Genomic DNA, 27908 nt, shown 5'->3' on the forward strand with positions numbered 1-27908 from the left:
GCTTTAACGATTTACTCCAGTTGATTTTTTAAAGATGATAATCCTGTCACTTAGAAACATAACAAGAAAACAGCTGGCGTTTAGGGTCGGTGCTGATTTGGTCCAGTTGTTTTTCACCCTCTCAGAATTACAGGACTTATTTTTAGTATATTTACTTTTATATATTTATATTGTATAATATATTTTTGTGAGGATATGGTTAATAATAAAGTAATTAAAAGTTAATAGTAAAGTAGAAAAAAAAGAAAAAGGCTATATATATATATATTGTATATTTCCTTTTTCTCTATTTAGTGCACTTGATAAAAAAGCATATATACAAAACTTTTCATGTTCATGGTAGAGGTGGGTTTTTTTTTTAACCTGCAAATTTAAGTAAGTGTCAGTTTCCTCTTCCATTAGCGCAGAAATGAGCGCACACTGTCAACACATAAACATATTTCGTGATACACACCTTCAGTATGACCACTGTATAGCAATGGTCAGTAAAAAGAATACAGCAATAATAATAATAATAATAATAATAATAATAATAATAATAATAATAATAATAATCTAAGTGTCGAAATGAAATGCTTCACAAAATAATATAGATTGTATGCTGAAATAATTAAATAATTATCGTTATTATTATTATTAATAATATTATTATTATTATTATTATTATTATTATTATTAATCATCATCATCATCATCATCATCAGTATTGTTGTTACGGAAACTGATAGTAATTAATGGTAGTGGTTGGATGTATCAGTAAAGACACAAGTTCACAATCTAAGTATAAAATAACATTTATTTCTATCAAAATTCACATAGATAAATGTACAGCAGTAACAACGAAGCAAGATATCATTCACCACGAACACGGTTTTCTGCGCAAATGACGTTGAATTTGATGATTATTGTTTACTGAATGTAACATTTAATTGCGGGAGCACAACATATCAACAGCACAAAAAGAGTCAAAGAATCTACTTTAGTCAGGATCTTTAACAATCATCTTAATAGAACTGTTCATGTCTTCGTAGTGAAACATGGCACAATTTTACAGAGTGTCAGCTAAAAAAAAAAAGTTTGAAGACCGTATAATAATATTAGTATAGTACTTTATTTTCTTTCTTAAAAAAAAAAAAAAAAAAAAAAGGAACATGACGGAGAAGAAATGTTTAAATTGCACCATTATCTCACGGAGACTTGACCCGCTCAGTAAATAATCTAATAGAATTGTAACAGATATGTCAAGAATTCCAAATACGCAATTTACATGAAAATACTGGTTACTCTTCAAATTGAACTCCATGTGATTAGTTTGATTCACCCGCAAGCGAGATCTGTTTAAATTAGAGTATTTTTTATGGTAACCATCATCAGCACAAGCGTCAACATCAACCTCAACAATGTGTCACTTTATGCCATCTGAATAATTCTGTCAGGTGAGTAAAATCAGAAATCTACATGATGTACAGAACGTCATTAGGATAAGTATATACGAGGCTGAAGTCTTTTTTAGACACAGAACACTTCTTGAGAATGGCTGCATGAGCCTTTTCACCTTTTTTTTTCAGTCCTGTTTTTTCCAGATATAGCAGCTCACTGTTTTTCTGGAGTGTTGTTAACCAGGGGACCATAAAGTCCATTTGTGTAGCTCTGGTCCTTATGTAGGAGAGTCCTGTCTCTTATTAGATCACTGAAAGCATAGTCCATTGGTGGCCTAAATCCCAGAGTGGGCATCAGGCCGGTTGTGGAGTAAGGGGTCATGAAGGTGAGCCCTCGGCCATGTGCCGAGTAGGCCAGGCGAAGTGGGTTCAGGCCCAGAGGCGTGCCAAGAGGGTATGTGCTGGGGTCAGCACCAAAGTGTGGACCATTGGGTTGCAGTGGAGAGAAGGCTGACCTGTTGCTGAGCGTCATGGTTCCAGGTATCGCAGGCCTTGGAGCAGAGGACAAATGCTGCTGGGCGGTCTGGAGTAATCTCTCTGCTGACCAGGCTTCCTCAGGAGGTTTGGGCTGTCCACTGTTGTTTAGGATTTGCTCAATGGCCTGGACGACATCTTTCCCACATCCCTGGAGAACGAGCTCGAGGACGCTGCGTTTGTGTGTCGGAAACACCCTGGTAAGGATGTCAATAGCATTCATGTGGCGAGATGAAGCAGATGAGGGTGATGGCTCTTGCTCATCTTTGTCTGTGTCTGAGTCTGAGCCAAGTGGACTTATCGATGGTGGTGTCTCCTCGCCGTCTTTTATAAGTTTGGGAGCTGGAGAGCTGATGTATGACTCCCCATCCCCATTTTCAGACCCAGAGCCATGGTGTACATCTGGAGAAGAGATCCCAGCTACTGATTCAGTGTCAGCAGATACAGACTTTCCAGCTGTGGGCTGTGGGGTAACAGATCCTGAAAGTGGCGTTTTAGGAAATAATTCAAACTTCTGCATGTTAGATTCTGGAATAGAGAAAGTCAGAGAAAGAGGGATATAAACACTGGTTAGATTATGTTAGATTATAGATTACACTTTTGGTTTTAGTCGCAAAAGAAAAAATCAACAATAAAAGTTTTTTTTAATAATAGTGTGTTAGATAAGTGAGGTGATTAAGATAAAGATGCATTGTTACTCACCAGAATTGTTGTCGTTGCTAACTTGGCCAAACACTTCGTAGTTCTGCCGGGGCGGGATGATGCCGTTGGCTGCTGCCAGCGCGAGTCCCTCTGCAGTACCGTAGAGAAGCTGAAGCTCTCGGGCTTCGTTTTCTTCCTGCGCCTGCTGTCTGCGGAGCGCCACCTGCGCGGCCATCACCCTCTGCCTCTCGGCTATGAGGGTGCACTTTGCGCACATGCAGTCCTTCCAGCGACAGTAGCGTTTGTGTCCTTTCAGCGCCGACACAACGCCATGATTGCGGCAGCGGGCGCACTTGGGTGTGCGGGGATATTTCTCTGTAGGGCGCAGCAGCAGCGGTGGGCCTCTCAGCAAACTGCTGGCCATGGACACGGGGATGGAGGCGGCTGCTGCGGCCCCGTGGTGAACCTGTGCGCCCGCCTGAGCGCCAGTAAGCTCCGGACGTAGATCCATGATCTTCTCCTAACGACTGATTGTCGAGGTTAAGCAGAAGCTGATTTCTTAAATTAAGACGCACGTCAAACAAATGAACTGCACACGCATTCGATGCAATTCTAAAATGATCGGTGGGTTAAAAATCAGTTTTTGCAAAAAAAAATAATTTTTTGAAAAGAAAAAAAAACACGTCTTCAAAACGTTTTACTACAATTCTAGTTCTTTTTTTTCCCCCCGTCGCGATCAGTCCATTAGTGTGGGAAAAAAAGTTAACAGCAATTGCGTTCTAGCATGTAAATAATTTGTAAAAACGAAGAAGTTCACTAAAAGTTTCCAGCTAAAGAAATACAGCAAGAGATCGATGAGTAACGAGCTGAGGAAGTTCAGAGAATGTGAGCTGAGCTTGTTCTCCCTGCTCCAGCATGAGACACTAACTTCCTCGAGAGATCGCCAGTGGATACAGATCCTCCTCTCTCTCTATTGTTGCTCTCCTACGTTTTCATTAGACAAATTTGACAACAATGTGGCTCCTGTCATTGGCTAAAGGAGGACGGAGCAATCTGATTGGCTTGTCTGTTTTTCAACTGTGTCCACCTGCGTCAAATAACAAGCATCACGCAGAGCAAAGATATAAAACTTTTTTATCACAGAAATGACAATACTAATAAACAGGGCAGAAACGATTATTTTGTTTACACCAATAAATATCGAGTTTTATAACTTTTTTCCAATGTTTTTAAGAAATTGAGTCTAATCCTAACTCCTAATTTTAACAGTTTCGACAGGAACAGAGAGCGAATTTCTTTTTATGTATTCTTAAACAAGAGACGATAAAAATAATAATAATAATTACTCGAAAGCTAATGACGTCAGAGCCAGACAATAAGGTAAGACGGCAGTCATTTTTTTTATCTTTGAATTTACATTTAATAATCTTTTTTTATTCAGTGTATTTGGTGTCGGTACGGTATGTACATCATTATACAATAACAACAGTATCATTTTTATATGAAATGTAATCCATTTGTAGTTACTTACAATGTGCCCAATTGTATTTTGATATTTGTCTCATTTATTTTATATAATTTAGAGCACAATATTTTTGTCTGTACAGTAAACTAAAAATTTTAAATCGTAATATATTTATATAAACAATTGAAATATTGAAATATGGATTGATTTTTTTTATTGCATAGTTTTATGTTTTTTGTAATGCATTTTAAATGTTTTTATGATTGCGGATGAATGCGGCTTTGATTTTTAGGTTATGTTTATGTTGTACGAAGACATAAGAGCGATATTACACGCGTAATTTGTGGTTTATTATGACAAATATGCCTGTTAAGTGTCATAACAATTCTGAAGCCGCAGACCCAGCTGACTTTGCACACATATCGACGGCTTAACACGCTCATTATTATTATTATTATTATTATTATTATTATTATTATTATTATTATTAATTTTAAACTTGCTTGTCGCAATACATATAATACATTATAAAAACAACAAAATATAACAGCAAATTAAAACGTAAAAACATAGTAAAACACTGAAGATTCATTTATAATGCAGATGAGAATTAAAATTATCTACTAAAAGTTGTATAATTTCACTTTTTTTTTTCACTCGATATAAAACGTTACCCCCTTCCAGATTTCTGGATGATTGCTGTTTTTTTTTTTGTTTTTTTGTGAAAGAAAGCTTATTGGATGTATTTGTTGCTGAAGAAAATAAACAGCTTGTTTTGGGAGCGAACTAAATATAAGTACGGATTTGTGGTTATTCTGAATTAAATTACACATTCATTTGTTTTGTTCATATTCTGCACTCGAGACATTTTGACTTGGGTGTAATTTTTAAGGTTTTGATGCAATGTGCATTTGTATCACCTGAACATATTTTGTGCTTTGATTGTATAAAGCATGTAATATGCAGCACGTTTTTTTTTTCTCGGCGATGATGCAAAAAAGCAAACCATCACACTTTACGTTGCTTAGTTTTACACATGTCTCCGAAACATTAAATTTTTTTGCTTTTCATTTTTATTTCCAACAATATAGACATAATTTTTAAATTGATTACTAGTGTATCAGAGCATCTTTTCCACTTGTGCACTTGTGTATGTTTTTAAAGCCTGAGCTGTATTCTGCACACTGCTCCTCAGTTCCTGCGCTCCTCTGCGCCTCCACTCGCTTCACTGTGTTTACATACGGAATCACAGTAAGCAAATGCCATCTGTCCCACCGCTACTTTCATCCACACCTTTAATTACTGAACCAGCACCACTAATAGAGACGATATTAAACTAAATCTTTCTGACATTCAAAGTAATTATCTCGGCAGCTCTCTCTGAAAGGCTGAAAATAGCCATCCGAAGAAGATATTCGTCTTATTACAAAAACCACACGGAGCTGCTGACTGTTAAATTGAGGCTGACTCACTGGCAAACTGCGGGCAGATCTGTTTACAAACACTTCTAGCGAGTGTGAATCAATCAATCAATCAATCAATCTATCTATCTATCTATCTATCTATCTATCTATCTATCTATCTATCTATCTATCTATCTATCTATCTATCTATAAATTAAGGTAAAGGGAACATGCTGATAGATTAGAGGTTAATTTATTTTATATAATACACACACACACACACACACACACACACACACACACACACACACACATATATATACATACATACATACATACATACATACATACACACACACACACACACACACACACACACACACACACACACACACACACACACACACACACACACTAATTATACTATATAGTAATATAGTAATTAATATACTAAATTCATATAAAAGGTTGACACCCTACATTTTTAATGCATTTATTTTAAACACCATTCCAGATTAATAATTTGTAATTTGTTGCGAATAAATGTAGAACATGTAAAAACAAATGCTAATGTTTTTAACAGACTTCAGTCAACCAACATGTACACAATTCTAGTTATAAAAAAAATCGTATTTAAATAATAAGGGGTTATTAGATTCCAAGAAAATCTAGACGAGGAAACAGTGCTGTACCTTTCAAAATTCCCCCAGAGGCACAACCAAAAACTACCCTTATTAGTTCTACATTTTGTTAGACGCTCTGTGTGTGTGTGTGTGTGTGTGTGTGTGTGTGTGTGTGTGTGTGTGTGTGTGTGTGTGTGTGTGTGTGTGTGTGTGTATATATAGATAGATAGATAGATAGATAGATAGATAGATAGATAGATAGATAGATAGATAGATAGATAGATAGATAGATAGATAGATAGATAGATAGATAGATAGATAGATAGATAGATAGATAGATATGAGTCCAACACGGACTACTTCAAAACTCTTAACTGAATGGGTATCTTTGAATTCCAATTAAATGCCCCCGGGGCAATTAAAAGTGACTGTGAGCACTTAAGAAATTCAACATTCTTTTAAACAGTTCATCAGACCTGTGCATCAAAACCCCATACAGGCCTTTCATCCGCTTTAGAAACTCCACAGATGACTGAGTTTTACACCTTTTTGAAAGCGGCACAAAAGGGATGCTTGACCCAACATATGTAACAGCATGTCTCTGTTCCTCTAATACCCCGGCGAGCTTTTGTGCCGACCTTTCTCACCGCCGCTGTCCGGCCCGAGCGCGCCTGGAGCTGCACTGCCTCCCGGGATCTCCTGCTGAACCGCTGAGAGTGTGCGAAGCGCAGCAGAGGTTAGAGTAGCAGATCCAGGGGGTACACGAAGAACCGGTGCGCATTTACACGCTTCATCTCATCACCAAGTCCTCATTAGGTTGTTAACCTCTTGTTCAGAAGAAAAAAGCTGCCGCTCCGCTCAGGCCTCTCACCCGAGCTCAGGCATCCCCCTCGAGGCACAGCACACAACACACAGCACACAGCCATTGTAAAGGATTATTTTGCGCAGATTTAATGGCTGTGTGCTAAGTTAAGATAAGTTAAATAACATGCAATTTTTATTTCCCCTTATTTTAAAATGCATTCAGTAAATGAGCAGATTATTTGCTCTTTGCACTGGTTCATGTTTTTTTTTATATTCTAATGATCGCACCTTACACTTCCTTCCCAAGCTAAACGCAGCATTGTGCATTTCGACTCTCTATAAATGCTTGCGTTATTTTTCAAAGTCAAACTACCTGCCATAGTATTTTTTTGGAAAGCTTACTAAAATAGCAGCAAGAAAGCTGCGCGCCCGCGCGTGCGCGCGTGCGTTTCAGGTACCAGCTAATTAAAACTGTCCAGTCCTCCACATCTGCCTCCCTTTACAAAGCGCCGCGAACAGAAAAGAAGGAGGCCGGTGAAAGAACGCTCATTGAGATCACAGATGGAGTATAGGTTTTTGCTAGAAATTTGAGAAACACCATTGTCCTCAAATCCAAACTCAATGTGTTCCTGCACAATGGCTGCGGCTTTGAGCTCTGCCGACTCAATTGCCCTTGTTTTTTAAACTTGAAGTGTTCAGCACAAAGACTGGCCTCCTAAATGTCACAACCGCTCCGAGTGGGGCTCCGCTGCGCGATTCGCGCAAAAAAAAAAAAGGAAAAAAAAGGAAAAGAACACAATTATGAAGCAATAATTACTCTGCTTCAGTTCGCACGCCACTGCGTCCATTCAAACCTCTTTAGCCCCATTTAATGCTTTATCCACGCCGCCATAATCCGAATACCACAGCTTGATTTTCTTTCTCCTTTCCTTCCGCAGAATGTTCTCCCAAGATGAGATGGGAAAAGGGAACACAACCTGCAAGAAGGAAAGTTTCAGCTGCTGAGATTTCTTCGCAAAATGTTTAGTAGGTTATCTAAAAAAAAAAAATGCATACGAATGTAAAACTGCCAAATATCCAAAAGACAGAATAAAACCAATAACCTGTAATAACAGCAAAGACTTTTGACGTCACAAGTATGTTATTTGATAGTCATTGATTTTAGTATTGTTTAATTTGCTTTGCATTGAACGACCACCTCTTAATTAACTCATTTTTTCTGTTTTCATGCACAACAAAATGAGATTAGATTCGTTTTAAAAGACCATTTTTTGAATTCCAGAGATATCAGTCTGTCTGGCTGATTAAGAGTTAAGAGTTATTATAGTAAATCAAAGGGATTGTCAGTAAGATAAGTTAATAATACGGTTAGTATTTTTTTTTAATAGGATAATACAAGAAAAAATATTTTAATGCCAAATGGACAAGTATAGAATATTTTTTTTTATATATATATTATGAATAATACATTGCTTCCATACTAAGCACACCAAGCATTTTGTTTGCACATTTCTTTTCTTATTTGCACTTAATTTTTTCTTTGCTGCTGTAACACAAATTTCTCCACTGTGGGATGAATAAAGATATATCTTATCTTATTTATCTTATCTTATACTTTGCAGTAAATACACTAACACGGGAACACACTTATTTTATGTTTTGAACATATATTTCTAGGTTTAACTTACAACTACTTGCAGGCTAATAACTTTATTTAGCTTTTTCTGAAAATTGCATTGCACTTATTAATTTATTTAAATTGGTTTTAATAATAAAATAATAAAAAACATTACAATAAAAGAAAAAAAAGAAAAAATATTATGAAAACGTCGTATAATAAAAGCAGAATGTGTGAACGTGTTAAATATTTGTGTTAATTCGATATTGCCTCTAATGTGAAACTGAGTATGAAGGAGATTGATAGTTGGGCTGTGCTTAACTTAGATTTAATGTTTATCTGAAGCAGCAAATTATGTTTTAGGCCTCAGAAAGTGGTGTTTTTATTATTTATTTTATTTATTTTTTTTTTTTTTAGAATGATGTAAATTCTGAAGGAGAGGATTAGTGCAGGGTACTATTGCACCATGGGTCAGTTAATTATTATTTTAAACATTCACATTAAATAATAATTATTTAATCACCGTGTTTAAAATATGTGCCATGTTTAATTCATATGTTTTAAAGAGGAAACAAAAATGTTATTTCTCATGAGACAGAATGACACAGGTACGGTCATTTGGTAGATACACCCGCAATGATGCTCATGAGATTAATTATACTAAATCGATCAATATCCACAGGATAGAAATCTTCTGCAGCAGAAACAACCTTCTATTTAACCGTGTTATTAGTTTGTGAATCTATTTGCATTTGGACCGAAGTCACCGTAGTGGAGCAGTTCAGCATAATCGCTTCTCTGCATATTTCATGATTCAAAGACACTGAGTTCTGTTTACTTTTGTATTATAAGGAGTGTGTCACACACAGTATTTTTAAAGGAATGAATTGGTCATTATTATAATTATTATTATTATTATTATTATTATCAATTTTATTAATATTGTTATAGCAACAATATTTAATTTCATTTGTTAATTTATTATTTAATAAAAAAAAATTATTATTATTATTATTATTATTATTATTATTATCTGCATGGTGAGACGCCAAAAACCCAAACCAATAGACTGAATAACAATATACATTTAGCTAAAAAATAAAATCAATAGAAATTACAACAAACCTCGAATTTAGTTTAATTCTACTACTTTCTCTCGCGACAGACAAAAAGAATGAGAGTCCACATCAACTCACGTCTGATAAAACATCTAACTTTTGATTTCACAGAATAACAAAATCTTTTTTTCTGCATAAAAGCGAGAAAGTCGCAGAAATATGGACTGCTTTATATGCAGCAGTTTAAGCCGCGTAGATTCAGTTTCTTTGAGGGTCTTTGAGAACCAGCACGTATGAGAAAGTAAACTTTGAGTGACCCACCAGGTTAGTTTAGTCTGGGATTTTAGCATGGCGGCCTGCGTGGATGTGAAAGGCGCGATGCTGTGGGATCAGGAAGCCGCTGCAAAGGGGGGGGGGGGGGGGGGAGCGCCTGCGTTAAGAATTGTGTTCTCGCACCGAGGGCCAGCATTCTTGACCCTTAAAGACTGGTTAAACATTATTGAACGCTTCCCCTTTGTCGTCAGAGCATCGCGCCACTACCCTCGATTTAACAGCGTTCAGATCCTGCTGAAGCAAACCGTAGCGTCGAACACAATTACATGGGCCAGGTAGTGGGCGGGGCCTACATATGATTGACAGACGCTATTCTTTGCGGCTGATTGAGATGTCGAAGAGTTTGACTGCTGATCACTTCTAATATGAAAGAGAAGAGTAAAGGTCACCCAAGCTCAAAGAGTGCTTCTCCATAGGTTGAAGGAGCTTCTTGTTCTGCCATTGTGATGAAAAAAAAAAAAAAACATTGGTTCACGAAGTGGAAATGAGTTTTTCTTGATGGTAATTTCTGAAATGTAAAATTAGAGCCAACTTGAGCACTTCTTGTATTGTTCTTTTTATAGTTGACTATAAGTTGTTCTGCTTAAGTTATTTGACTCGCAGCTCTGTACATAGAAGTGGCAGAAAATGCATCTGCAGCATTTTTTTCTTGAAACATTTTTAAAATATTCCTAATAAAAATTAGTCAAGGCAATCAGTACAAACTGCTTACTGAAATCAAAATCAAAATGGTTACACAACGTGTTAATCAATCATGTTGATTATATATGCTCAGTCTAGGCCTGTCATATGGGATTTACAATTATTAAATAATTTCAACACTATTTGAACAATTTAGGTTTTTGGTTGAATTCCCTCTTTAATGTTGTTTTTTTTTTTTTAACACATCATTAAAAAGTAGATTGTGACTTTTAAACACCAAGCTTATTAATAGAGGTGTGGAAATCTCTGGTCTCTTTTCACTTTCCTTAAAACACATCCCCCCTCCCTCCCTCCCTCCTTCCCACTGTGAATATAAAGACAAGTTGGTTCAAGTTGAAAGTATCATCATCATTCTATCCCATTATCAGTACTTCCGACCAACCCATTAATGCTCGTTGTGTCTGTACAAAGCCCACGTCTGAGCACATTAGTGAAACACTCAGTGATTGAAACAGTAATATCACACATCACAGAAGATGCACAATCAGCATTAGGGCCTCAGGTTAAAGGTGTTACCTGTCATTTCTGCCCCAGTAAGCATCAGTGAAACGTTATGACAAGCCGTGTGGCTTACATGCAACACCTTTCACTCTGCACGCAGACATGATACTCGGACACAAATTCCAACACTTTCTGAACCAGCACACAAGACTAACTAGGCAGAAGCAGGAAAGACGAGTCAAAGCTTAGGCTTTTGCGATTTTCAACATATAAACAAGCGGAAATCATCATGCATGATTGAAAAATTCAATAACTAATTTTTCAAAAAAAGGGAAATGCTTATTAAGGAACTATTATCAAGATTCTTTATACTAAAGTGCATCAGAAGGGACACAGGATCTCTTCACCCCTTAACATGGTCAGATTTTGGTCTCAAATACTGAGAGTAATACATACACTTCACATTTATAGACTATTTACTATTTGTAATTACCTTAAATCCATTGTTTTAGTTGGTCTTGCCCACCTGTTGAAACAGATATTGAGAAATGTAACACTGGGTTTGAGTCATGTGACTGACTGTGGGAATGTAGGAAGTATAGGCACATGATGCAAGTTAAAAGGTAGAGTGTGAATAAATGTTGAAACTCTTTGCATGAGAATAAGAGCAGTCCTGAGGCAGCTTTGGAATGATGAAAGACATCAGAAACAAAGATTTCTTTAAAAGAAGATACTACAAAATGACCAGTGAGATAATGATACCAGAAACTTAAAAAAAAAAAAATTATTAAATCTAACTAAAAATCTCTGGGTTATGACCTAATTAATGCTCTGATTTCTCTAAATTGAACAATAAAGTATTTTGTGACACTACACTTAACTACATTTTCCCCCTTGATTTTCATAAATCATGCAAAGGTACTGCCACCCTTGATGAAGATGAACAAATAAGATAATGTGAAAAAGAAAAAAACAAAGAATAAAATAATCTAAATTGGAATCAAATTTTAAGAAGAAAAAAAAACATTGTGGCAGTTTCTTAGGTCACAATGTGGTCTAAAACTGGCTTAATCCCGCATTTTTTCCACCCGTCACCACTGTGGACAGTCATTAAACTGATTATTAAAATCCTGGTAAAATTATCAAACAAAAGCCCAAGCGCATGCTGCCTTACCTAGTAAGAGATCTGATTTAACATTAAAGAGTCTACAGGAAAGAGTTATGAAAATTTTTATCAGGTTACATGTTGGTGTTCACAAGTTTGACAGCTACATCATCACGTCCACTTCAACAAACCGTTAGGAAGAGTTGCCTAAAGAAAAGCTTTTATTGACAGTTACAAATAAACTAAAGTAGCTTGGATTGCCTAAATGCCACTGAGACTTTGGCTGAAAGGTTGTAAAATAACATCAAATGAACTACATTAAAAAAAAAAAAAAATCCACACTGTTACACAAACCAATTAATTTACAATACATACATTACAATATATGTGTTCTCATGTTGTGAAGTGTATCTTATGCTTACACACCACTTATGTTCATCTTTATCAAGAGTGTCAATAGTTTTGGCCCTCCCTGTATGAAACATTACGGGTAAAATAGTTCCACTGTGTAAGAACGAGCACGCAGGATATATTACATTTTAGAACATTGACTGAAACGTGTGCTGCATGCTAAATCGAAGCATCACCACACACAAGCTAATGTGCAGAATGCCCAAACATGTTTCCCCAACCTCTCTAAGCTCCACACAAGGTCGTTGAGACTGGCTGAGGACTCGCACTTCATTTCTCTGACTCAAACTTCTTCTATTTGGTTGTGCGATGAACGGCGCTGCAGATGGTGCGGTAAGCTTTTAATCTCATAGCTGAACAGGGAAAATTAGCCTTTGTGGCAGATAATAGACAGAAGTCTGGAAAAACACAGCTGAAAAACAAGACAATGAATCAATTTTATCCAACCATTTGTTTGACTTTCATATGGGCATATCTGTCTAAACCCCCTCTAGCATTATTGCAGTACATATACATATGTATATGTATATATATATATATATATATATATATATATATATATATATATATATATATATATATATATATACATATATATATATATATATGTATATGTATATGTATATGTATATATATATATATATATATATATATATGTATATGTATGTGTATATATATATATATATATATATATATATATATATATATATATATATATATATATACACACACACACATATACATATATACATATACACATATACACACACATATACATATACACATATACACACATTATATATATATATATATATATATATATATATATATATATATATATATATATATATATATATATATATATATATATAAAAAGCTAAATCATCACTCACTGTCATTACGGGTCATAAATAAAACAAAGCTTCCATTCCAGGTTCGAATTTATACGGGAGCCCAATACCCCCTTTTTCACCAGCTTTAAAAACAGACTTGTTTTTCAAAAGAAGAAGAAAAAAAAAAACATTGTCGCCTAGACTTGATGAACCAGTAAATGTGCACCTGTGAAGATAGAAGTCATAGCAAATAGAAATGCATTATTTCCTGCTCTCGAATCTTGTATGAAATACAACAAATGAACTTCAAAGATTTCACTTAGCTCATTTCCCAAGTGACACTATTTGATCCAAAGGTCACTGCGTAATTTGTGATTGGAATCAAGTTACACAATTGACTATAAGCTAAGGCACAATAAACATTCATTTTCCTTTGCAAAACTTCAGCCTCAGACGGCCCACTCAGTGCATACCTTGTGACTTGATTGAAGGAAACAACCCTTTTTTTCGGCATTTCCGAAATCCGAATTAATAGCGATCTCTAGACTCTTTTATTGTTACCAAATCCCACAGTGCCATTAAAAAAATAAGCACCATGAAATTGACACGTTTATATGTACATTTTATAATGTATCCAACTAAAACTAATACAGCATCAAACCTAAAAAGAGGAGGCAGAAACTTGACCATGAAGGATTTGGGAACAAAGCCATATCTGCTAATCAGTAAAGCGGAGCTGCAGATAGCTGGCACTCCAAAGGACTTGGTCATACAACAAGGGAATTAATGGAGTAGCGAAGGGGGAGGGGTTGGGGGTGTCCAGAGTTGAATGAAATATCTGTTTGCTTGTCACATACCACCATGTTTGGGTATTTATTTATTTATTTATTTATTTATTTATTTATTTACTTACTTTTTTTGCTTGCACAAAACAGGTCTAAAAAGCAGCCATAGAGGATCTTCCTCACCTGTGATGCCGGTCCGAATCTCCACGACTGTATGTTTTTTTCTTTTTTTTTTGGTTTCTTTTTATTTTCACCTTTTCAGAAGGTGGAGAAAAACATGACAGTTCTGAGTGTGTGAGTGAGTGTCAGTATCTCTGTGCTTGTGAAAGCTTCAGTGTGAATCATAAACACTCATTATTCATGTACAATGTACTGTGAGTGTGTTTGCGTGTGGCTGTTCTCTGTGGACACCATGCGAAAGTTCCTCATTGTTTGTGTGATTTGTCCAGTCCTACTCTTTGGCCTCCAGAAAGAGGGTCTCTTGAGGGAAGAGTTTGGCTTCCAACAACGTCCATGCCGGGTCTAGCTGAGTTATCTGATGAGAAGGAGAGTGCAATCAATCAATCAAAACAATCTTGTAACAGTATTGTAACATGTCAAGTATTTACAAATAAAGTGAATTTACATTAATCATGTCGTCACCAGCTTATTACTTTAGTAATATCTACTTCCCTTTGAAATTTCAAATGAACGTGGCAGTGATTTCCTGTTGTGTGTGGGCTATGGTGTTCACTGTGTGGGGTCTGTCTTTCTGAAACCATGAACCAGAGTTGCAGTAATCTGATCACATCACCATGAGTACTGAGTGTCCCATTTCCCTCTGAGATAGACCCTGTTTGTTATTACACATGCACCAGTCCAAAACAAACACACAGCCAGATGAAGGGGGGACCATGTGGTGGACCTTTAAGGGTGAGGCTAGCCTACATGACAGCAACACTATCCTGGCGTGCATGATCACAGGGCAAAACTGTCTGGAGGAACATTTAAGATTAAGATTTCTCAGAATCTCTCAGAAGAGGAAGAGAGAAAAACTGAGAGGGGGGAGAGAGAGAGTGTCGTGAGTTGATTGTGGTGAGCTAATAGCGGGAGGTTCTCCTGTTACATAGAGCCTGTGTTCACACCTGTGTGTCCCAAACCGTGCGGTCACTGAGAGCTCATCACAGGGCATTAACTGCAGCCTGATTAAGACCTCCATTCCAAGCTCACCAGACCTCCTAGTTTTACCCCCCACTAACAATTAACACCGTGGCCTCAGAGTGGCAAAAAACGTGCCGTAAGCGGGAAGCCGCACAAAGCCCAAGACCTTCAATGTTCCAGCTCACAATAAAAAAAATAAATAAATCAAAACAATATTTGTTATGCTTTATTGTCTATTGATGCCAGATATGTTTGTTCATGACAATCAATACAATCTTTTTGACCAAAAAATTCGAACTGCCATTCTAGCTGGATCATTGCACATTGTGTAGAATCTTTTTTTTATTTTGGCAGCTAGGAATGACTAACTGGAACAAATAAACAGGTGGGAGTTTAAAAAAAATAATGTAAAATAAAAAGCTACTTCTGTTCACTCACTCACACACACTTAAAAAGAGAATCACTGCTTTCTATATTTTTTAATTATTTTTTTGCATAAAACAAAAAGCAAAAACATTTACATTGCTGAATCTGCCTATTTAACCAGTTCTAGTTAAAACAGAATAAATCCTATTTGTTTTGTCTGATTATTGCAGGTGTGAACAAAAGATTTAATAACAAATGTCTATGGGCAGTTTGTTTGAAATAAAACAAAAACTATCCAATTAGCTTCAGCTTGGTATGTAGATGTGTCTTGCTGATAAGAGAAATCTAAAAATAAAGGCTGGTGATTTGAGTTAACATAAAGGCATCACTCCATGAGGGGAACAGTCTATACAATCATATTGGGTTCTGCTCCCATAAGTTAAGAATAGGTATCTGGGGCTATAATAAAACAGATTCTAAAAGTGAAAGCAGAATAAGAAGGAAAAAAAAAACATTCATTACAGCAGAGTGAAATTCTTTTGTTCCATATCCCAGTTTGTTAAAAAGGTAGAGTCAGAGCACATGGTCAGCCACAGCCATGATACAGTACATCTGGAGTAGAGCGGCTTAAGGGCCTTGCTCAAGGACCCAACAATCAAAGCTCGGTCCATGAGCAAGGACCTTAACCGAAGACTGGAAAATGTCACCTGGATTATTGGATCTTAATTTGATCAACATGCAGCTCGAAGCGTCAGAATTTGAAGGTAAAAGCAAGGATCCATTCTAGTGGTGATGGTGGTGTAATGATGTGAAGAATGTTTTCCTGGCACGCATTGCATTTTTTAATCCTTCGAATACCACAGCATTTCAGTTGTACATCTCTTAATATCTTCTATAGTACCCATCTGATAATGGCTACATCCAGCACAACAAACTGGTTTCATGAATATGACAATCAGTGTATGGGTCCTCCGAGTCACCAGACCTGAATTTAATAGCACGTAGAGACCTAATAAGATGGGAGATCAATTTGCAGCTGACAAAACTGCAAAAATTATGTAATGCAATCACATCTACATGAACCAAAAGCTCAAAGAAATGATTCCAACACCTGCTGAAATCCATGTGTTATAGAATTGATGCTGCACTAAGAGCAAAAGGGGTTCTTATGCATGTTATACTAATTTGGAAAGTTTGAAATGACTATATAGTAAAACTTCAGATAAACGTTGGTGAGGTGGTTTTATAGAAATGCACAAAGTTTGCTGACTGGCCCAATCCCAGTTTACTTTTCCTACCTCAAAATGTTTGCTGATTAAAATGATTGCATTAAAATAACAACATCAAAACCACACACCTACACAAAACGACCCATTATTCCTCTTGTTGTTTTCTAAACAGCCATAAAATAGAATATTTCATGTTCATGTCAAGATGTCAACAGCCAACAGCCTTGTAAGCACTCTGACAGAGTTGCAGTTCTGCACAGCCCTGATGGACGTCGGGAAGATCAGAGAGGCTCCCCAGCAGCTTGCGTCTCTCAAGGGACGTAAGTGAAAGTACACCAATAACAGCACATTTGCTTTGTTGCCCCAAAAGTCATCTAAGTGTGTGATAGCTGGCCTTTGTTCCTTAGCATGACCTGAGGGCGCAGTGCAACACGGGGAGGAGGTGGCACTCGACAGCGAGAAGGGTGAGACAACACCACCACAGGCTGGTAAAGGGGGAGAGAGAAATGAATATCCAAGAGAAGAGAGAGATAGGCAGGCAAGATGGCACTGCGGAAATAAAAAAAAAAAAAAAAAAAAAAAACACAGACTACTCCACACTTTCTCTCCCTCCTCCTGCGTACCACTTCACAAATACTGCCTATGTAAATGAACCTGAAATGCTGCTATAACACCCCAGCATCAGGTAGAAGCAAATGAGGGTTCAGGGTGGCACAGGTGTGGCTCTGTGTTTTGATGACTGTTCTCTTTAACAGAAAGGGGGAAAGAAAAAAAAAAAAGAGAGAGAAACATGGTGTCACTCTATGGCAGGAGACAGATGCCATGGGTGATTGTTTACATTGGTATCCAATTAACAGACCATAAGAGCAGAAGCATCTGTCAACAAACAAAGCTGTTGCTTTCCTCCCCTCTACGTGTCTCGCTCTTTATCTTCTCTTCTCTCTCTCTCCTCTCCTCATCACTTGTTTGTTTCTCCAGAACCTTCTGCTTGCCCTTCACCAATTATATTAGACTATTCTAGGTAACAATGATCATAGCAGGGTGACACACACACACGCAGAGCAAACATATGAAGTGAGCTCATTTCAGGATGGGCTGATTCATCTGTCTGTAATCCTGTGAAGGGCTATTAAAAGGAAAGAAGTGGCTGTGTGAGTGAGGAGAGTCTTGCATGGCTGCTGGCTGTTTTCTTTAGGCTCTGATGATGTTGATGGCAGGTAATCCCCCTAAACCTTTAACAAACTCATCCTGAACGGCCCCACACAGGCCAACAAAAACATGACAGACAGCCACCCTGGTGACCCAGAAGGCTGAGAGAAACGGCAAGGTACAATTTAAAAGTACAATAAAAATAAAAATAGACGAAGAGTATTTGACATATTTGGGCAGGTATGTCAAGATTAGAGAAAAAGTGCACATATACTGACTCCTACTGAGTTCAATTTACATCGACAAAGTTTAATTAGGTTCAGCTCTGCTGGAGCTAATTCAGTGCTGCTAATTTCACCATGTAGACTGTGAAAAAGAGGTTTAATTAAGGCTGTATCTAGAATCTAAACACTGGTGTTAAAAAATATCATAGAATAAATGAGTGTGAATATTTGTTTTACAAAGAAAGGCAAACAATACACTTACACGGCAGTGACGTAGCTTATGTGCGGCAGAAACCAGATTTACTGCCATTATCTGCAGCTGGCAAAGTGGCTAAATTAATTTCAGTAAAAGAATGTTTAAGGATTAACATGGAACAAACTCATTAAAATCACAATGCGGCTTGTTCACAATAAAGCAGGTGGATGTTATGAAGACGAGTCTACAGAGCAAACCTACACAAGGCAGACTGAGCGAAAGACAAACTAAATTCGAATGGCACAGTTGAAGTGCACATAACATTTTAAACTAAATTAACAATCAAAGCAGCTGAGCTCTCAGTCATGTAATTCTGTCTTTGTTTAGCTCGGCATCAAAACTTCAAAAGGCAGTCAGATAAATATTGCAGTTCATTAGTCTGAATCAAAAGAATTGGCTCATACACTGCAAGGAGTCAGGGGGAAAATAAACAGTGCACAAGCAATAAACCTGGCTTCGAAACTGGGCAAAAAAAAAAAAAAAAAAAAAACGTGCAGCTGAAACAACGCGTTTGTAATGAAGCCATTTAGGGCCCTTCACCATTAATTAAAATCCAATAGCCAGGTTTGACTTAGCACCGTGTTGTGAAGTGTTTATTTGGCCAATTAGGAAAGCAGTGGGGGATCATTATCAGGCTGCTGGAGGGTAGCAAGGGTGTTAGCGTTAGCTGAAGTTGGTGCACAGCTAAAGCGGGGGTCACAGGCAAGAGAACTTGTTCCCTGGCAGAGTGCACAGCCCTGCCTCCTGGCTTGCCTTTAGCACGGCTGCGAGAGGGGCTATACACATCACAGGCGAAGGGCCAATCTAAACACACAAACAGAACAGAACGCCAACATCGGAGACGCCAACCTTAAAACACACATTGAATTGTGCTGGGATGGCTTCACTTTCAAACAGTGACCGTAGCTGCTAAAGGCAAAAAGGGTCGGATGAGAAGATTTTAAAAGCCACTACAGAAGTCATCATGAATGTGATGAAAAAAGAGAACATATATTGATTCCCAACATCAGCATAGATTGCTGTGCCATGGTCTTGAGGCTAGCATGGATATGATGTGACGGCCTACAGAACTCTGGCATTGCATTAAAGAGCATATGAATAGATGGAGAACGGAGAAGCTAGTGCTAATCCCTCCTCTAGCTCTCCCCCAATGAAGGCAGGTGCTCAAAGAGAAGGAGAGAACAAACAGGACCTGACAAAGGACGAGCGCCAATGCCGCAAGGACGGATAGAGAAACGACAGCGTTCGGCTACCAGGTTCTTCCCCCACCTCACAGACCCTAGCTCTGTTTGTTCACCCACTTATTGCTGGCAATTAGCTTGGTTTTCTGGGTGTGGAGCCGAGAAAGAGAAAGAGGGCGAGATGAAGTTTAAACATTTGTGCTGAATTACAAATGCAATAGTGCTGCAAGCTCTAATCCTGAGGGAAGGATGGGGAGTCTGTGGAAGAGATGATTTTAATTACAGCAAAGAGGACTAGAGAGAGGGAGAGAGAGAAGGAGGATTAAACTTGGGCACTGTGTTCACAGTGAAAAACACTGCCAATCTTTCTGCGCTCAACTCTGTAAACTCACTCCAACGCTGGATACACTTTTCACGACACACAGCTCTCCTCTGGTTCCTCAAGTAAAAGCTCACGTGAAACGGTGGTTACACTTTATTATACTAGCATATTATATGTGTATATGACTGTAAATATTAACTGTGGTCATATTTTGCTATATGATTACACAAGTGCCTAATGAGAGTGTTTACTTGTGCCTATTTTTTTCTTTCCATGTATGCAATTTTTTTTTTTTTTTTTTTTTTTTTTTTTTTTTTTGTGGGGACCGTCCTCCAGGTCCCCATGGGCTCAGATGGCATGCTGTCTGGGCAGGCCTGCACACTTCTCCTGATTAATGGAAAGCCCATTTCTGTTTCCATGCTGTTAATTAGTCAGGTCGTTAAGGGCAGTGCTTGTTATCTACCTGCCGCAGAGCAAGCACACCCAGCTCTCTAACATCGGTGTGGCAGAAAAACACAATCGCATAGGAGAAATGTGCTGACTGTATCCTAAGTAGCCAGTGTGCCTTTCTGCATCAAAGACCCTAATTAATATTCTCAAAAATTATGCGTGCTCTTGTGGATAGATGTTTAAAATACAAAACCAAAAACAAAAAAACCATGAAAAATACTCATTAGTGACGTGCGGATTTTAATTAACGTGCAGGTGTGTGAGCATTTGTAGAGTCCTACAGTAGAGAAACACATGCCCGAGCGTGCGCACAAACACTAAGGGATTAAAGTCGCGCAACAAACTCTAGCCACATGGTGGAATTAACTAGCCAATTATACACTCTATTTTTCCTGCTGAGCTGTAACACTCACACACAATGACCCCCCCCCCCCCAACACACACACACAAAATCTAGTGTCTGCACTTTAATTACTGCCCCACAGGTGGACAAGAATTAAAAGTGATTTTGCATTAAAAATAGACCTTCTTATATCACCATCAGGGATATAAAATTTGTTAAGGGTGAAGGAGGACTCGTGTGGAGAGCAATGGGGTGTGTGTGTGTGGGTGTATGTGGACTCACGTTTCTACGAGGGAAAGTGGTAAGCAGTTTAAACTCGTCTGAAGGGTAGCCTTTGGAAGCCACAAAGTCGAAAAGGACCTGGAGCTTGCAACTGCCCAGGAAACGCCTCTCCAGGAACTCTCCGCTGGGTGTCCGGACTCGCAGTTTACTGATTGGTTCTCCCGTTTCCTCCTTGGGCTCGGGTGGCAAGGTCTGCTCCAGTGAAAGACGAATGGCCTGAAGATAGGTATTAAGACAGCAAATCTCAGTTATTATATAATCAAACATTGCAGCTTCATTACAAAATAAAAGCCATGTTAATCACACTGTCAAAGGTGAGTCTGATGTATGAAATACATTGATACTATTTAAATGTGGTTATTTATAGCACACACTTCAGCTGGATAGTGTGCAATATACTGAAAGAGGAGTTAGAAAGCAGATTTGTAAAAAAAAATGAAAACACTAAACAGAGACAAATAGAGAGGAGCAGAAAAGTGATGTGGATAGAGATAGAAAGAATAGAGGAGGAGTGTAACTGGGTCTCCTGTGGATCAGAGCGGGACCTTCTGCTCCTTGGGGATTTTCACCTCCAGCTTGTTGTTCCTGTTGTGACACTGGGTAGCATATGCTGTGACAACATGCGCCGCCTTTATTTACCCACCGTAATGCAATTATATTTCATCAAAGTGTACAACAGTAGCTCATTAGCAGCTGCAGGCTTTGTGTTGTGCGCGTGCCGTCCCTGTTCCCTCAGGTAGTGGCCCGCGTGGTAAGGGCTCTTTGGGGGACGGGCAGCATCCCTCCCTGGACCTAACCCTCTGTGTAAGAGAGAGTGTGTGTGTGTGTGTGTGTGTGTGTGTGTGTGTGTGTGTGTGTGTGTGTGGGGTGTCCACCAAAGCCTGCACACAAAGAGTGCTTCGGAGCATCTCTTTCAATGCACAAAACAAACAGAGCGTATCTGTGTGTTTGTGTAGCACCTGACATAGGGCAGAATAACGACATCACCACTCCCCTCTTCTTTTTCCTTCTTTCATCCGCATCGGACACAAAAGAGTCCGAATCAGAGACAGCATATCTCCTCTCTCTTGCCCCACACTGTTTGCCTGAATCCATTGTCACTGCACATATGTAGCGAGGGGGCTGCCGTGTGGGAGTGCGTGTGCGTGTGCGTGTGTGTGTGTGTGTGTGTGTGTCAGTGTGTGCCGGCAAGTTTGGAGAGACTCCAGGTGGAAAGCATCATGCTGCTTTTGTTTATTCATGCACAATGTCAGAAAAATGAAGCATTAGGATAGCCAGAATGCACACACACCAAAAAAAAACAACAACAAAAAACAGTGCCTATAAGCAGCTGCTGCCCACTACACGCTATGCAGACTCCCTTTAATATCTTCCATCTTTATCCCTGGCACCAAAGCTAACGATTCAGAGAAACAGAATCTAGCATGGCTGGCTTAATTCCATTCGGAGTGATGCAGGTAAAATGGAGCCTTGGAGCATGTCTGAGTTCACCGCCAGGATTATTATGCCACGTGAACGAGGCCCGGGGAGGTGAAAAACAGAAAACGAATTCATGAGATTTCAACCATTTCGCAGTCTCGGGATTCACATTTAAAAAGGCGTGAAATTGATGTCGTACGTGCGTGACAATGCAATATTTCACAAAACCGGCAAAGAATAAATAACTGCTGCAGGTGCTGCGTGCAGGTGATTTTTATCTGTGCGTGTGCACGTGTGTGTTTCCTCTGTGGTGAGCACTGTAGTGAGTCCCTTAGGGTTCATTACAGACAGCAGGTGAGCAGCCTTAAAAAGCCTCTTTCTCATTAGAGCGCATGCACACATATGCACACAAACGCAAAATGACCTGCCACAATTACTCCCGAACCATCTTTGTCTAAATGCTTTCTACATTAAAAACGACGGGTCTAAATCAAGCTAATGCAAGCCATTGTGAGGTATCATATATCTGAAAATACACTGTTGCTTACACGGGGTTGAATACACCATGGCAATAGAGGGACCACTGAATGTAAAAGAAAAAGAGAGACTGAACTGGACTAAGCTAATTATAAGTCTTTGTGAAAGCCTGTTTAACTAATGTGACAAATCATCTCATATAGCAGGTTCACATCGGCGGACAACACGCTTTATATTACTGAGTAAACAGACAATAAGCAGGCCGTGGGGAGGGCCAGGAAGTCTGGGTTATCAGCTTTCCCTTTAAACTCAAGTCTGCTTTGTGTGTGTGTGAGTGTAGTGTTGTGCTGCCATTGTGCAGCAGGGATTTAATATGAACCTGTGTGTTGTGCATTTCAATTCACTAAAGGAACAATAACATTTGTGTGTGCCACAAACAGTAAAATGGTGGCTTTCTTGGTCTATATGAGCCGCTTTTCCGGCCACAAGCGATTGCCTGAAAATCCTTTTCAGTCCTGGCTTTAATATGTACTTTTTAGTGCTACAGTCTTTTTAAAAAAATAATAATAATAAAAGGAATGTAAACAAACTGAATATCATATACATTTAACCTATAGAGAGATTTTGATATCATAGTATATCAAGTCTGTGCAGACATATTTTATATCTCATTTCAATTATTCAAAAGTGTCACTGTGTTGGCACACACCTATCATACACAATCTCCTTAAGAAAATAGCACCGTATGCATTTCACACACAGGAATTCTATTAAAAGGATCATAATGATCTAATTTCATGTATTGCTCTGATTGTGTAGATGGCATTTTGTTAGCCTGACCCACAGTACCTACTGCCTTCCAGTGTACAGCGTGCATGGGTTCACATCTCTTAGAAAAGCTTAAAACCAATGCTGAATTTGAAACAGACCCGCTTCAAAAAAGATTCTGAAAGCATTGGGTCTTTGATGTAATTCAGTGACTCAAAATCTCAAAATATGTCACTTCCTGTAGAGGACTGCAAATATGATGGGAGATAAGTCCTTGAGAGATAAGTGCCAGTGTAAATCTAATAAAACTATACTATGAGGAGTTATTTGTTTCCTAATAGAAAGTTTGGTCTTCTAAGATGACAAAGCCACAATCCACAGGACATTAAGGGATCACCAAATGATTGAATGGGGAAGAAATTGACAAACTAGGTTCTTTACCAGATCTCAACCCAACTGTACACATATGGGGTTAATTTTAAGGCAGGATAAGTGACATCCCTCTCACTACCATCACCAAAACACTAGTTGAGGGAATAAATTCTGAAAAACAATGCTTATTTATCTAGGATGGTTCCAGAGGATCTATGCCAGGGTGCACTCAAGTTGTTCTGGCAGCCGGTGATCATTACAAGTGTGACAATTGTGTTTCCATTTGAACAATTATCTCCCTATTTCAATACATTTAAATAATGACAAGAAAATATAAAGAAATCTGACTCAGATCATTTATACAGTGCTTTTACCTTTAACGATGAACAAGCCAAAATTAACTCAGCAGTGTGTCCTGCTATTTCTTCTGTAGTGCTAGACATGTGCATCTGGACTGACATCATGCTGGACCCAGTGGAGTAGGGTGTGACATTAGCGGTCAAAAATGAATACCTCAATCTTCGTACAGTTCTTTGTTTTTTTTTTTTTTTTTTATAACTGCATTCCTCAATTCCTCCAGCAAGAAGCAGGCTTTTTAATTAGCCACCTTTTTGTATTCTATCAGCTTGAGCCTTCTGAGGTTCATTCATTTACAAGGCTAAAGTTCACCTAAGTGGTGAACTCAGGACTACGCACAATTAACTCTGCTAACAGAAGCAAATTCCTTCCCAACAGCTCCAAAAAAAAAAGCTCTGCAGCAGAAAACCCTGAACATTTAAAGTTTCATTCTTGGGTAAATCCATGCTTAATAAGAAGTGCATGTCACTTCACTTCATAGTAATATGATCTAGACATAAGCTTTATCTAAGGGAGAAAACTGTGAAAGCATTAAGTTGGTCCTTACCTCCCGTTCTTCCTCCTGCTCTTTCCTGATTTGTTCTTGACGTACTTGTTCTGCCTCTTCTCGCTCTTGTGCTTCTCTCTGTAAAAAGGTAGAATTGACTGATTCATATATCATTATATAACCACGTTGAGATGAAATAAGCTTCACAACAGCGTTCACAAACCTTTTTACGATCAGCCTCTAATGACAAGCGATATGCTTCGTCCTGCTCTCGCTTCACCATTTCTCTTGCTTCGCGCTCATCCTATTAAAAGAAAATAGGCCTGTTATTTCAACAAATTCGTAATTGTTTATGTCAACACAACATAAACTAAACCATTCCTGATAGTGGAACACATCCAAGCCATAAATTATAATTGAAGTACAAGACAGGCTTTAATGGGATCCTTTGATGTAGGAAGCAGCATTGTGTGATTTTATTGCTCACAATAGAGCAACATCTGAGTGACAAACTGAAAAACTGAGGAAGACTGAAAGAGTATCATATGGGTTCCACGACATACACTAGAGGGCCCTTTTATTCTATTGTGTGCGTGTGTCTATTGGAAAGATTCCTGTTTGTAAGGGGCCACCCAGCTGTGCGTTAGTCTGCTGAGTTGTAAAGAAGTGTTGCCTACTGTTGCCTTCGTGCGGTCAAGCCCCTGCCATTGTTTCTAAACTCATGAAAAGCTGGCAGATTGGTTCTTCAGGCCCGACCTTGTGGTGATATGTGAAAGAGTGTGCCTATAGAGAATTGAGGAGGAGGGTGGGAGCATGCTGGGTGATCAAAGGCCAATACATCCTGAATTTTTTTTGAGCCAGGCGACCATGGCAAATGTGAGCTAATTTGGAAGGGCAGGGGATCATTTCATGAACTAGATATGACATGCTTATGGAGAATTTTTAAAGCCAGAAAAATGAAATAATCAGCAATTCAACAGAAACAAGTAAGAATCATCAACTTTCAATTACATGACAAACCTATGATAAATAGCTAGTGGAAAATTCCCAAATCAAATGCTACACTGACAAGTGACATGGGTATGTGCCATTGTATCTCACAATAAGCTATTGTAGTCGGTGTAATAACCATTTTATTGTGAAGTACTGTCTAATTTGTGCGTTTAAGTCATTCTGCTCCAGGTCTTACCCATCAACACGTCAGACAAGCTACCTGTTCACGCCTCTGTCTCTTAATTACCAAGTTGTCATCCTTCAACTTTCACTCACACAGCTAGAACACAGTTGGTGAACTTTGTCTTAAATGTCATGATTATTCTCATGTTTCAATTTTGCCTGATGTTGAGGTTTAACTTTAAGTTGGGAACCTTTTAGTAAAAAATTCTTAGTTTAATGCTGAAGGATATCTCTTTAAAACAAGAGTATAGACATGGCATGGCTCGGTCATATTCACACAGACATTTAAAAAAAGCTGTGATTTTGGCAGGATGCGGTCTGGTTATGTTAGCTGGACAAATTTGCAAAAGACTACTTGTGTGGCTACTGACGAGAACTCTACAGCTGAGCACCTGTTACTCAAACACGCATAAAAATAGCTTGTCTCAGTAAATATATTTCCCATTTCCAAATATGTGTTTATCCATTTTTAACAACGTTTATTGCACATACTGGTAAAAGCTGCACCACAACTCTACTAACACAAAGAGCTCTAAGCCCTAAGCAAAACTATCGGTTCACACCCAGTGCACTTTTACAGTTTAACTCCCAGCTGATGCTGGACTGAATGTGGCAGCTATATCATGTGCTGAAGGACTCTTGCGGTAATTACATCTGCTCCATTACCTAGATAACACTCCGGCATCATCTCTATCACTTCACATTCCCTTCCCAGCCAACTGAAGCCATTAATTACACCCAGAGAGAATATGCAGAGCCTGGGCAAGTGGAGCTGGGTGTTTCCATCACAAACCGTCTATGTATCAATGTGTGTCAAAATCTAACTGCACTCTGAGGAAAGTTAGCCTGACAGCAGGGTAGCCAATGGGAGCTTTCAATAGCGTTGGTGCTAATGGCTTTAATGTTAATGAATAACACAAATAAATAGCTGATTTATGCTGATATAAAAAAATTTATATATATAATTATATAAAATCATAATTACATAGTCAATCCCAGTGTATGATTAGACATTTAGTTGCTTTCGGCCACTTTCTATTTTATATTATAATGACAAGGTATTAATACAACAGATTTTATGAAAATGTTCTCAGTTTAAAGTCAGCTGTAATCAATCATTTCGTAATTTTTTTGTAATATGTTATTGTACCATAAAAATTTCAGTTGTACATAATTATCCACAAAGCAAACACGGCTTCTGCTACTCTATATATGTATTGACTGTCTGAGAACTCATTCACTGTTGAGGTGTTTAAGACAGAAAGATGTCATCACAAATCAATTCAGCCAAACAGCCAGAGGGCATGACGAACCCACGCTTGTTATGTGAATATTTCTCTGTAAACCACAGACAGCTCCAGTCAGCCACATGGTATGTACACTGAATGAAAACACCTGTGCGCTTGTGGGTGGAAGCACTTAAATGAACAAGAAGTTTTCAACCCACGCTCCCTGGTTCCAACTGCTGGATAATACGTTTAGTGGTGACTTATTTTCTTAGCGATACTGTCGGAGATGCATCTCCAACGACAACAAATTGTGGTTTTGAAAGTTCAATTCTAATATTTAGCATGACATGCAGAGAGAAGGGTCAGTTTCTTTTTGTAGTACTCCTCTCATGTGCAACAGACACAAAAGGGAAAACCGGTCCTTTAAAAGCCCTTAACACAATTTTTTGAATGGACATCCCACATATGCCCTTCTTATCTTTTTGTGCAAGTTTGTTTGCACAGTGCCTATTGATTTAAAACAAGCATTGACCATATGCTGCAAA

The 27908-nt window shown here is 38.3% G+C and overlaps 2 protein-coding genes across 4 annotated transcripts in view; both read right to left on the bottom strand.

Moving 5' to 3' along the window:
- Window positions 1-780: 780 nt before the first annotated feature.
- Window positions 781-3848, bottom strand: dmrta2 (DMRT-like family A2). 2 transcript variants are annotated; one of them, XM_083553838.1, is made up of 2 exons: window positions 2616-3848; window positions 781-2393 (listed from the first exon to the last, which is right to left on the bottom strand). In XM_083553838.1, exons 1-2 carry the CDS (start codon window positions 3064-3066, stop codon window positions 1594-1596), a joined length of 1251 nt encoding a protein of 416 aa, XP_083409964.1. In that variant the 5' UTR covers window positions 3067-3848; the 3' UTR covers window positions 781-1593. The 2 variants fall into 2 exon arrangements, with proteins under 2 accessions (XP_083409964.1, XP_083409963.1); XM_083553837.1 differs by having other exon boundaries at window positions 781-2441.
- A 10031-nt stretch (window positions 3849-13879) lies between these two features.
- Window positions 13880-27908, bottom strand: part of faf1 (Fas (TNFRSF6) associated factor 1) — a 69897-nt gene continuing 55868 nt past the window's right edge. For both annotated transcript variants that reach the window (XM_083553806.1, XM_083553805.1), the window contains exons 16-19: window positions 25182-25262; window positions 25019-25096; window positions 21079-21294; window positions 13880-14671 (exon numbers count right to left, since the gene is read on the bottom strand). In XM_083553806.1, coding sequence (XP_083409932.1) covers window positions 14588-14671; window positions 21079-21294; window positions 25019-25096; window positions 25182-25262 — 459 coding nt within the window. In that variant the 3' untranslated portion in view covers window positions 13880-14587. The remainder of the gene's footprint in view (window positions 14672-21078; window positions 21295-25018; window positions 25097-25181; window positions 25263-27908) is intronic.

This window comes from Silurus aristotelis (genome assembly GCF_946808225.1).
Source record: "Silurus aristotelis genome assembly, chromosome: 11".
In the NCBI taxonomy this organism is placed as follows: domain Eukaryota; kingdom Metazoa; phylum Chordata; class Actinopteri; order Siluriformes; family Siluridae; genus Silurus; species Silurus aristotelis.

Excerpts from the sequence above, each read along its gene's own strand:
- dmrta2 (XM_083553837.1), bottom strand. The coding sequence starts at position 3,066 with ATGGATCTACGTCCGGAGCTTACTGGCGCTCAGGCGGGCGCACAGGTT. Across the intron at positions 2,442-2,615 it reads TAGCAACGACAACAATTCTG|AATCTAACATGCAGAAGTTT; the intron begins GTGAGTAACAAT and ends TCTCTATTCCAG.